At 36.0% G+C, this 13,072-nt stretch overlaps 1 protein-coding gene and 1 pseudogene across 1 annotated transcript; one reads left to right on the top strand and one right to left on the bottom strand.

Annotated features, from left to right (window-relative positions):
• Positions 1-741: 741 nt before the first annotated feature.
• On the top strand, positions 742-6,031 carry LOC141821720 (U1 small nuclear ribonucleoprotein A-like; annotated as a pseudogene).
• A 1,075-nt stretch (positions 6,032-7,106) lies between these two features.
• LOC141822017 (folate-binding protein 1) lies at positions 7,107-12,777 on the bottom strand. The gene is made up of 4 exons (XM_074709426.1): positions 12,669-12,777; positions 9,289-9,647; positions 8,244-8,551; positions 7,107-7,411 (listed from the first exon to the last, which is right to left on the bottom strand). Exons 1-4 carry the CDS (start codon positions 12,775-12,777, stop codon positions 7,306-7,308), a joined length of 882 nt encoding a protein of 293 aa, XP_074565527.1. The 3' UTR covers positions 7,107-7,305.
• Between the last annotated feature and the right edge of the window lie 295 nt (positions 12,778-13,072).

The following is a 13,072-nucleotide window of genomic DNA, read 5'->3' as shown; positions in this document are numbered from 1 at the left end:
AATTTTAAACCGAATTGAACCAACATGGTTTGGTTCATGATGGAAGAGATTTTGGTAAAACGGAGAAGATGAGGAGCTTCGTCTTGTGAAGACAAAGTGAACAAAACTTGTTTGGGTCAAATCGGAGTTCGTTCGATTAGTGAACCAAGCGAACTAAGATGAACCCGGTTTGATACAGTAATCCGGTTTAGGGTTTTTCAGCTTTGTTTTGGGTTTAATCCTAAGTTGGCCGATTCATCCCTAAACCCAAAAGTCGGTTCAGCTTTTCCTAAACCGCCGACCCTATCTTCTCCTTAAGGAATCACGATTTCTCTTAAGGGAGGTGCGATCGGATAGAGGCATCTTGCTCCTTGACCGCCATACCCTGATCATATCCTCTTCCCCGCTACCCACGGCGCCAAGCAAAGCTTCCTCCTTCTCCTTCTCCCTGAGCGGCGGCCGGCTACCTCTTCAAGGGCAAGCTTCTTCCTCCTCTCGCGTGAAGGCACCGTTAGAGTTGCTCTTCCTTTCCCTGCGCCGCACCTCCCTCCTTACCACAATCTCGCTACGCCTTGGGTCGATTGTCGACCGCCGGAGGCAAGGGACCGGAGCCCTAGCCTCGCACGATGGAGCTTCATCCAGCTCGCGTAAGAGGAACTCCGCCCGGCACTCCATCTCCGCCCGGCGCCGCCCGCGAGAGAAGCCCGAGCTACCGGATCCACCGCTCCTTTCGGTCATGATCGCAACTCGCCATCGACAACGATGGTGTCTCTGTCCAACCTGGATTGTGCCTCCCTGCCGACTGCAATCCTGCCCAAGCACTCGTTGGCCGCAAGCAAGAAAACAGAGGACCGTAAGTGGCTTTACTTCATCATCCTAGTGGTGTGGTGCCATCTTTTGCTTGTCGGCGATGAAGAGGAAATAAAGCCCCTTTTCTTGTGTGTTGTTGCTATGTGAAAACAAGGGAGCGTCTTCTATTTCCCATTGTGAGGAAAGGAGTTGTTTCCAGCCGTGTGGGAGAAGTAGAGTTTGGTGTTTGGCTGTGTAGGAGAACAAAAGGGAAAAATTGTATGTTTGTATTAGGGTTTTGATATGTCAGAATTTGCTGTCCAATTGCCGAAAATTGTTTCTAGCTATCTGATATGTTTTTCGACTGTTGTTAATCAACTCCCGATTATCATACAACTGGTTGTTAATTTCACGAAATCTTATGAAGCTTTCGGACCTTGCTTTCAAGACATTGAAACACAAGGGACAGGCGTGGGTAGACTGAGGCACTTAAACGGATGCAAGGATTTCCCTTCTACGACAAGCCCATGGCAAGAGTTTAATGATTGCTATCTGCACATGAAAACCATTCCAAGTCTTGGATATGATTTTGGAAATTCTTATCGATCATGCCTTTGAAAGTTTTATATGATTTTTTGAACCATTCATGAATGATTAGGGAAAATGTTTCAATTTCTACATTTTGTATGTGTTACATATTCTATGATAATTTTCGGGAACATCATATGTCAATGCTGTGAGATTACGATTTAAACATAGGGATATTCTTTTTGTGGTTGAATGTCATGTTCGTATTTTAGACATTCAATGTTGATTTCTGCAATATATTAACCGTTACTGAAAAGAGAATTACAGGCTATTGATGTTCTGGGTTAAAAACAATGAGTTATAATTCATGACTGCAACTGTACATTTTTTTGAGGCCACACTGGAATTCCCCAACAAGTTTTAAAAAATCATTTACACAAATTGGAATTTTCTGAGCATTGAAAGTTCCTAACTTAACTTGTATATGCATACACACTGGATGGATTTTTTTTGTTTTGTTTTTTATAGCTATCACATTCTGTGTATTTGAGCATTTTGGTACTAGGGATTGGTATTGGAGGTAGATGCTTCTCAAATTTTCTGTTTTTTCAACCACCACGCATTCTTAAAGGACTGCATAAGTTCTTTCTCAGATCATCGCGGACTTTTTATTAGATTTTTCTTGTTTGTACAAACAAATTGATAGAAGATGACTCGACAAAATTTTGGGGAATGATTTATACTTTATATACACAGTCTAATAGCGTACTTGTTTAGTATACCATGAATTAGCTTCATAATGTCAAAGGTATGACTTATTGTTCTCATGTCCTTTCAACATAGAATGACATAAAACATTTTTGCTTATCCAGAAGATTCAGTATGCAAAGACCAAATCAGACATAATCGCAAAGGCTGATGGAACATTTGTCCCTCGTGAAAGAAGGAAAAGACATGATGATAGAGGTAGGTATTCGTCTCTCATTTAGCTACCAAGGTTATGCCTTTTCAAAAGATGTGGTGACTAGTAGTAACATACCTTTCATCTTTGTTGATTATGGAGTTGCAGCTCCATAAAATAATTATTGAGTTGATCCTTTTAAGAGTTTCAAACATAGATTGAAAAAGTGCCATGCCCACTGATTATTGGGAAAGTGCCTCAAAAAAAGATTGGCATCTTAAACAATGTTTGCCAATTCTGAAGGATAGCTCCATAAAATAATTACTGAAATGATCCTTTTAAGAGTTTTAAACATGGGTAATTCAAAAAGTACCATGCTCACTAATCATTCAAAAATGATTCAGAAAAAGATTTACGCCTTAAAGCTACAAACAATGGTATATACGCATATGTATTATGTGTGCATGTACATAGTGTAAGAACATATATGACACTAGAGGGGGTTGAATTATGCAATAAGAAAATTACAATTTAAATGCAATGATATAAATAGTTAATCAGATTAATAGCATCAAAAATGTAAATATGCAATAAATAATGAAAGGAATAAAAAACTTGGCTTTTCATGTAGTTCAGAACTCTTAGATTCCTACTCCATAGCCTATGGACTTGTGAGGTGAGGGAACCCTAAAAAACTTCTAACTTTCTCCTTCACAAGACCTTGTGGACATGGAGAAATCCTTTTACAAAAGATAAGAAACAAGGAAATTAAAAGACTTACAACAATTATGGAGCTCGAAGTTAAAAATCTTAAGTTCATATGAAAGTAAATAAAAATAAAGGCATTAAAAATAATTTTTTTAGCAAAGAATTCTTATTGTTTTTGTGCTCCTCTTGTAGTCCTCTAAACAATCATGGATAAGCTCTCCTATTTGTTTTGAGTTACTGTCAGTCAATTGGTTTAAACCATTATATTTGTGCATAACCTGTCTCATTGTTGTCTTCGATCTATAAAGTTGACTCAATCCTCTTTATCAGTCAATTTAAGTTCGACTTAAGTTGGTTGCAACCCAAAGCGTCAACTCATTATGGATAAGTTGCTATTCAATGATAATTATTTTGAATTCAAGATTAACTCATTGACAATTTAGTTGAATTTTGTTACACAAACATTCTATGTGTTTCGAACAAAGCCTTAGTTGACTGCTCAGTCGATTAAAGTGACATCAGTCAACTAGATCTGTCGATTCATCTTAGAATATAGACTTGAATCTCTAGTTGATTGGTTTGTTGACTAGTCATGCATTGAATTGTCATTTAGTTGAGTTAGCTCAAAACAAAAACTTTCTATCTAAGAGCAATTTGTCTTGAGTCAACTTTGTAATCAACTCAATATATTAGTCAACTTTTTGTGACCCTCAATCACAAAGTCATCGACTTTGACCTCGAAACACATGTTTCTTGGTCGAATTTTCACCTAAGATACCTATCCGACACACGAAATGCAAGTCACTCATAATCTTTGACAATTCACACGCCATGGGATCTACCTTCTTTCTCGTGTGTTGAGTAGCCAGTCGATCTCGACCTATTAGGAATTTTTGTAATTTTTGTTTGTTATTTGGTACTTGATTTACTTAAATTTCCTTCAATTTGCCAATGCCAACACCTCTTGGACTTCAAATGTCTAGTTAATCTCAATCCACTTAGATTTCATCCCTTTCACCTGCCATGCCAATATCAAATAACCTAAAATCCTTTTCTAATTACATCAAAATTATATAGTCAAACTCAACAACTTGGGCCATGATTGCACTAACAAGCTCTCCCTTTCTAATGTTTCACAATTCGTTTAAATTAGGGCAATTTCACAAGATATGTATGGTAAAATGAAAGAATCTAATTTAAACCACTCATATTCTTCCTCTTAGCACGCATAAAAAAAAATACAAATATTGAAATAAAGGTTTGTTCTTGCATAACAGATTAGAAAATATATTAAGATATTATTAAGTGCATCAAATCAAAAAATTTAAATTCGATTGCACCATCTTAAACACTACATTTTTCTTATCTTTCTTCTCTCCCTTTGACACATCAAAAATATTAGATTTGTTATCTGCTAATAAACATGTATATTTGCTCGTGTTTCACAGTGAATCTATGTTGAAATTTTATTTTTGATCATGTGTATGCAGGAGTGACAGTTAACTTGCAGATATTGATTTGTAAAGGCATCATGCATGCAATTTCTGCGTGAAGAAGTAATTATGTGAAATGTGTTGTAATTTAATGTTTAATTATCAGTGATTTCTAATGATCTTTCATGTTGAGGCTTAAGGTTGAGACTCAATCTGTATTGGTATTTGGTGATGCAGCTGAAAGAAAGAAGCGAGAGCAGCACCATGATGCTAAGCAAGCTCGGGCAGGGTTGAATTCTGCTTATTCCGGTGCTAATGGAGCCATGCCACCTGTAAGCTTCTTCACCTTTCTATTTCTTTTGCTGCATGCTTTTAATATGTTCTCTAAATCTAAGTTAACTCCACAACTTTGATGCTATCTTTACTTCTAAAATATAGTTGGTATTGAGAAAGACTAGGGGAGACGGATGAACATCAATTCATTTTTGAGATGAACAATGGTCTTGACCGAACAACCCTCATCTTATTAAACTTTGTTTACTGTATGAAATATTTTCCCAAAAAAATTAAACGGGCACTTTTTTATATACAAAGAAGAGAGTCTGGGAGTTTTTCAGTACTTTGGCACACGGATGAGAAAATATTCTCCTGTTCAGGTGTCGTTGAGAGGGCCAGTTGGGCTAGAGTTATCTAGGCGCACCAAGTTAACACAATGAGCTTTGTGTTGGACCTGCGTGCACATGCACAGCTAGCTCCTTGGTACTTTGACCCATTCAGTTATTCTCAGTTCCTACTCATACCTGAGAAATCTCTCACCCATTCTGATATAAGATGCCTAGGACACAGTTCTTTATAGGATAGCAATTAAGTTGAGAACTCAAGACTATGATGTGGCTATGTTATATTGCCCACCAATCAAGTTTTGAAGTCCCAACTATTTGTGGTGGATGTGTGAAGTTTAGCCCATACACACACGCACACACACACATGCCCGGGACTTTATTTGTGGTGCTTTTGCTTTAGTGTAAGAATTCTCTCTTGCCAAGTGGAGATAAACCTTCCCCACTCACGTTTTCGATACAAGGAAGAACAAGGTTTTGACCCACCCCAACTCCATTTCCTATAGTAGATGATTTGATTAGGTGTGAAATTCTTTATCTCTGTATGCCTTCTATATCATTGATAAAGAAACAATATTTGTCAAACATTAGTTTGCTGAATGGCAATACAATTGTTTCGAGTAATATTCAACGCTGATGAGTTATTGGTATTACATTTGTTTTTCATCATCCTTTTGAATCTCATGTATCCGAATATAAAGTTGATTGTGTTGATCTATTTTTGTTTGGGTTCCCTCCACATGATTACCATATCCAATCATTTCAGCTTTCACAGATGCCTTATGGATATGGAGGGGGGTCCAAGTCGATGCCTACCTGAAGCACCAGCCTTGCCGAACAACATTCTCTTCGTTCAGAATCTTCCACATGAGGCTACGCCCATATGATGCTGCACATGTTCTTTGGCCAGTATGTGGGTTTCAAAGAGGTTAGGATGGTGGAAGCGAAGCCGGGGATCCACAGCCTTTGTGGAGTATGGAGACGACATGCAATCGACAGTTGCGATGCAAGTGCTCCAGGGTTTGAAGATCACGCAACAAAATCCTATGCTCATCCCATATGCTAAGAAGTAGGCGTGCTTTTTGTTAAACCAATTTGAGATGTTCTCATCATTTGCAACCATTGCAGTCGCAGAGAAGCTGTCGTCCATTATCAACTTCAGATAGAATTTGTTATCCAAGCGATCTCATGGTCGGTCTTACAATCATATGTGAGAAAGTAAATTGAAAAATCATAATTGGCCACTGTGGAAAGGGTATTGTCTCAGTTTTATCGAGATTCGATCTTTATCTACTTCAATAAGTCTGTTTCATAGTAATCAATTCAATTATATCTCATAGATTGTCGTCATTATCAACGCATGTATATGATGAACTCAATGGGAGTAATACTTTTTGATTCGCAATAGTAAGTTAATATTTTGGCTCGGTGTATGAGATCCAAAAAAATTGATTGTAAAATAATTTTTGGAGGATTCTTATGTGAGCCGATTCGAGTAACTGTTTTTTTTAATGCTGTTGCAATAATTATCAAATAATTGCTGTTTTAATTTTTATTAAATTTAAATAATTTTAAGTAAATTAGTAAAAAAAATTAATATAAAAATGATCTAAGTCCTTTTTATTTTTTCCAAATAAAAATATTTATTTATTGGTTTAATATTTCAAGGTAAAATAAAAAATAATTATCTACGTGTTCAATCGAATTGAACTATTTAAATTTTATCATCAAAATCGAGCTGATATAAAATGGATTTAATTTGATCGCTAACAGATTAAAAAAAAAAATAAAACTTTTTAAATAAAAACTTAATTAATTTAATAAAAATTAAAAATATTTTAATATTTTATTATTTAATAAAAATAATTTAATCAATTTAATTTTTTTAATTAATTTTTAAAATTTTTTGAAACCAAAATAATTAATATTTTTTGTTAAAAAATAAAATTTTAAATTAATTCAATTTGAAATGAATTAAAATTTTACCGGCTATTTCAATTGAATTAAAATTTCACTCACTTCCACTTGTATAATGCTATTTTTTTTTTTAATTTTGAAATCAAACTGTTAGAAAATTACTTTGCATTTAGAAGATACTGATAGAAACCAACTACGAAGAAGAGAGGAGCACAAAACATGAAGCTCAGGTCCTTACAAAGCAAAGCAATCCTTCCCAAAATCTGCCGGCCAAAAATTTCAAATAATATATACATCATCTAACAAATTCCTACGAGGAAGACACCAGAAGCGAATGAGTTTGAATCAACCATCAGAGAAACAAGATATCCAACACTGATTAGTGAAACATTCGATCTACCCCAAACATTGTGCTGAGTAACTGCATTTTTTATTTCTTTCTAGCCGAAGACTGCTGGTTGATCCTCACTTCTAGCCTTTTAGTTGTGCGACGGATGGCTGCTTGCTTCTGACGGTGCGAGTAACTTCTCCTCTTGCTGCATAGGGATCAATACATGCAAATCAGAACAACGTAAAATTGTCTTTTATTATTATTTTTTGAATTATTCTACCCTTTTAATAGAACAGGTGAACATATGGATGAACGGATGGTTCACTTCATCCGTCCATCCATCAAATCGATCAGGTGGATGGATAAATGAATCTCCATCCAGTCATCCATCCTCTTTCACTCATTAGCCTCATGGTTGGTATTAAGTTGTCTATTCTACGCTGAAAAATGCAAGCAAACATTGTTATAGGAATTCAGCAAGGTCTTTGTAGAGAGGAAAAAAAAAACGTATATAATTTGTTGATTATAATAACTTGTTTGTTTGTTTCAGTGAAGGTGGCAATTGGCATAGATACAATCTTTGAGTTTGGAAAGTGAGTCCAATCCCAGCTGAAACAAAGTTATTAGAGAGATGTTGTTACCTATGAAACTGAGTCTCGACCTTACTTTTCATAATTAGGTTGACACTCAAGTGGCGTGCAAGTACCTTACCTCACTACTAAGATAGCCTTGAATGAAGGGGCTCTAAATAGTTGAGACAAACATGGCTGGATGATGACCAAACAAGTGTCTGGTTTCCATAAGTTACTAAATTGTTATCTGGTGTTTAATTCTTTGTCCCTACCGTACTTTCCCATCAAAAAATTTTAGATCACTGGCTAAAGTTCACGTCGTCTATAGTTGAGACATTCTAATTCAATTTCTATGTTCTCAATGTTAATGTAATACATTCTACTTTCCTAATAATTCACGTTGATGCTTCACTACCAGTAAGAGAATGCCCTATATCGCTGAGTCAAGTTTATTATGGAGACTACCTTACTAGTAGTAGCCCTGCAGTGAGAACCATTCCTCCAACAGCCCAAAAGACCTTTTCCCTTATTGGCATTTCTCTCACCCATTGCTGAAAATCTTCAGGCGACCTGGAATCTGGAGATTTCCATGAATCAGAAATAGACTCCAGGCTTGCTTTCCCGCCATAGCAAAATGGCTCATCGAGAGACTGTACTCTTTGCCAATCTTGCTGAACCAAGAAACCTGCAAGGCGGCAGAGCTCTGTACCATTAGAGACCCACTGAGAAGCCCTACCACAGATAATGTCGCTTAAGCCACATGGTAAGAGAGCCTGATACATACAAAAACAAATTGAATAAGAAACCAATTTAAAGTTGATTATTGCATTCAATGTTAATTCAATCAGCAGAAGGTAAAGATGTTTTATATGTAAAACCCAACTAATTAAATTCTGCCACTACAGCAACATAAGTCATGTTAGTCCCAATCAGTCTGATACATAGATCTTACACCTTTGTTCACCTCTGTCCAAAGCAATATTAGTGAGCTTTCCTAGTTAGCTTAGTTTTATGTGGTCTTTGTCTACCACCCCTTGTAGTCCCAACTAATCTGCTTGCTGCATAGGTCCTATACCTTAATTAAACTCTAGGAGGAATAATATAATTGAAATCTCTTAGTTAATTTGAATTTTATGTGATTTCTATCTACCACCATTCACACCTTTAGCTCTAGTCGATTCAACTTGTCTAACTATCCTATCTTATAAATGGATGTTTTATAACTAACCCTTGAAACAAGGTCGGCCATACCACAATCATATAAAAGCACCTACAATTTTTGTAGCACCTACAACACAATAATATAAAAGCACCTACAACACAAGTCATATACCAAAAATACTTAACAATTGCTGTTATGTCTGAACAATACAATAATTTGGTTCAGTGGACATGAGGCTAATTCAACTATATTAATCATTTTTCAACTTAGTTATATAACGTAGATCTGTCCACTTCAATTATATTAAAGCACCTACAATTTTTGTAGCTTCAAGCACAGAAAAGGTACCTGACTCTTGATATCGATGGAGAAATATGCACTCGAGCAGGCCTGAAAAACCATATCACAGAATGTGGAACAAATTACAGGTGGTCCAGGCTGAACACCAATGCGTGGATCACAAATAGAGCACTCCAAGAGTTCCCATAAATGTAGACATTCTTGACTGGCTTCTCCAGAAGAAGCCAGTCTTCGTATGAGTAGCAAGGCAGGATATGTTTGGGTCACATCACAGCAAGTGTTCTGCCGAAATATCCTGCACAATGCAAGATCTTTAGGTCCCTTGCTAACTCTTCTAGGAGGTTTTCCTTCGGTAGAAAATGTGGGGAAGCGGCCACCAGGAGAAACACACAATCCAGTGGACTGAGCTGTTATAAATAATCGAAGGGAACATGAATTTTAATAAAACTAGAAAACATTTCCAAGACAGATACTTTTCATTGAATTAATGACCAAATCAGCAAGTGGAACAGCTAACTTGACAGAATATTAAGTATAATAGCTCAAAGGAAACCACTCTTGGATGACTGATAAAAGAATATACAGAAACCCAAGTTAACCAAAATTTCATATGCTTCTCTTATTGAATTATTGCCCATTAGCTAAAAAGAATTAAATTCAAGGAGTATATTTAGCATATCCACTTTTGTTTATAGTATTAATTAATATCTTTGTTTGAAATCTAGTAATTAATTTCCATACAAGTGGGTCTTGATGAGCTCATTCCATCATTAATATTCTATGTAACTGAAATGATCAAAATGTGCCAATTGTCATTGAGTAGCATAGTGGACTCAACCCGTTTGTAAATAATATACAAATTGCGAGCCATTAACTTTACTACAATTCAGCTTGGCAATCTAGTAATTTTCCAAAATGTTTGCATCCTAATTGTGACAAGTATATGTATTTGCGTGTTTTTATCCTGTTATTAATATTAGTTCTAAATGATGAGGCTATCCGTGTAATTTCTAGACTAGGTAGAAAATGGCTTAATTCAAATATACACTCAACAATTTCCAATAACTGTCAAATGGCATTTATCATGTGATGATCATAAATAGGTGGCCTATTGAGCTCAACTGATTAGTATACTTCAATTAGTTCACACAATTAGCTACTACCACTGCATCAATTTGCTTACATAGTTGTCATAGTGCATTCATATAACAATGAGCTAATGCCATCACTGAAAATCTATCACATAGTTGTTGTGTGTGCGGGAAAGATCAACTGATTAGTAATACTACACTCACCCCAATCAATAATCAATTGCCTTTAATAATATCTTCAACATATTTGTTGAGTGGGTCATAGTGTGTGTTCATCCCTTTAGTTATATTATAGTCAAATCAAATAGTCAGCTATCATTATGTTTATTGAATCTTTATCACAAAATATTCCAGAACAAGCAGCCTTATGAGCTCTTGCCATGAGTAATACTATATTGAGACCAAACAGTCAGTTTATTACCTTTGTGAGAAGTGTGTCACATGTCTGTTGTGCTATGGTATAGTAATTTAGTGACCTAGTATGTGCATTCTATTAGTAAAACAATAATCAATTCAAGCGTTAAGCTATTAGCTTTACATGAAATCTATCATAGGTGTTGTAAATGGGTGTCATGCTGAGCTTAACTCATAGTAACTATAATTAGTTTCAAGTTATGAGCTATACCATTATGTAAAGTAGGCTGAATTAAGTAGAAATACTAGACTTACCTTGTACAAAGAGATATTAACATCACGTGAAGTCCACATTGTAATCGGCAAAAGTGGGGTTTCTCATGCATGTTGTCTTGAGTCAATGGCCTAATGACCCAGCCTATCATGAGATATATACTCAATCCGAACAATGATGTATCACCTTTCAAAAACACATTATATATAGGTAGCCTAGACGGCTTATTCCATTAACCCAAATAATGAGTTTATGTTTGTACACATGGGGCAATTAATCATCAAAGATAAGTTCGCTGGTGTCTATAACATTGCATCTTGTAATAATAAGCTTAACCAATGAGGTATTAGCTTTGTACAAAGCCCACCAAATAACTTTATTATATAGGTATCCAAAAAACACTACCCCAAAAATATGAGTCATTAACTCAGCTCATGAAATGGTCCCCAAATAGATTGGAGGTCAATCCCCTTGAAGTGATCATCCCATCCCATTTCTTTCATCCTTTTCTCTATTTTTCTACAAGATAGGGCACGGGTTCCTATTAGTTCACATTTTGTTATGCAATTATTTTAATTGTTTTACCTTCTGTTTACCACATTGGTACTACTGGGAGGTAGCAAGTCAGCTAATACAATAATAATGCTACACTTCCACAACGCAAAGCTATACCTCACATCATGTAAACTAGATAATTGTTCTAAGTGGGTGACTTAACTAACTAGAACCTTTTCTAAAACTACACTTAAACTATAAGTTATTATGGCTGCCATGTTGCTAATTTGAAGCTTTTCTAATACTACACCCAAACTATAAACTATTACCATCCCCAAAAGTCTCCCTTTATTATTATAAGTGGGATGTGCTTTAAGTTCAACCCTTTAGTAGTACTAAACCAAACCCTATGCTATTACCATTTAGAAGACACAACATAATGACATAATTGAGTCATTTGGTGGGATCATTCCAATAAGTAATTCTACTCCTTAGGAACACTAAGTTGTTACTTTCACTCTGAGTCAAACATAATTGTCCTGAGTGGATTGCTGAGTGAATTAAACCCCTTAGTTAACATACTAATCTGGAATGATATGTATTACCTTAGATCAAAGCTCAACCCATTAGTTAACGTATCTATTCAGCATTTTAGCTCCACTCTTGCCCGGACTTTCTGATCACAATTTCGCCAGGAAGTTCTTGTTTTCCCACTCAGAGGTCTGAACCAAACAACTCCATATCCTCAACTTCAACCATTCAAACTAACTCCTCCTTGCTCAATAAAATTAATGATACAAATGTTTCTTCGATGAATTCCCTCCCAATTCTTCAAAAAACAACCAAAGTAAATCAACCCTCCAGATAGCTACTCATCATACACATTAAGGGTGAAAAATCAAGTCAATGAAATAAATCTCAGCAGCAAGATTGTGGGAGAAATATCACAACAAAGTAAACAATCAAGACAAACCCACATCCACACCACGAAAGTTAATCCAGCAAATAAATCAAGATTCAAAATCCACAACGACGAAATAAAACACCAGTGAAAACCAATTTGAGATAGCCGGCAATGTGCAGAGACAGATCTCAGAAACTACCGGAATAAGACAACCCATATCATCCGACAAGATTCAAGGACTTCGATTGGGGGTGTAAGCGAGGGTTTCACTGCCCGGGGAAGAGACTAGAGAAAAAGTACGAAAACTTACCAAAAGAGAAAACCGCAGAGATCGGATAGAAGCAGAGAAGAATCAGCAGCAGCAGCAACAACAAAGACGACTCACCGCCACCGCCACCGCCACCGCCCCCGCCCCCCATCGGTTATATCAACTCTTCCCGGCCAGAATGTCGTCGCCGTTAGATTATATGAACTCGCCCTTACAGGAAACGGGGCGGGTAATGGAAGGAGATATAAAATCCGATCCGATTTGACCTGTCTCATTGGATAAATACACAGAAAGAAAGGAGATTTCCTTTTAAATAAATTTTCTTTTAGCCAACATTTTTTTTAATTTCTAAACTTCATTTTGTTAAAAACAAAATTTTAAAATAATAATGTTCACCGTTTGAATTCAGTAGAAGCAAACAGTGTTTAAAAAATGATTTTATTTTA

The sequence above is a fragment of the Curcuma longa genome, chromosome 2, assembly GCF_044706935.1.
Source record: "Curcuma longa cultivar G26 ecotype Majalengka, Jawa Barat chromosome 2, ITB_CL_G26_1.1, whole genome shotgun sequence".
Taxonomy (NCBI): Eukaryota; Viridiplantae; Streptophyta; class Magnoliopsida; order Zingiberales; family Zingiberaceae; genus Curcuma; species Curcuma longa.
Note: the sequence above shows the minus strand (reverse complement) of the source record. Positions and strands in the feature narration are given on the sequence as shown.

Bases quoted from the DNA above. Each gene is read 5' to 3' on its own strand.
- LOC141822017 (XM_074709426.1), bottom strand. From the start codon at position 12,777: ATGGGGGGCGGGGGCGGTGGCGGTGGCGGTGGCGGTGAGTCGTCTTTG. The intron at 9,648-12,668 runs GTAAGTTTTCGT...TATTTATAACAG, and splicing joins CTCTGCGGTTTTCTCTTTTG to CTCAGTCCACTGGATTGTGT. The intron at 7,412-8,243 runs GTAGTCTCCATA...ATCCCTATGCAG, and splicing joins GCAGGGCTACTACTAGTAAG to CAAGAGGAGAAGTTACTCGC.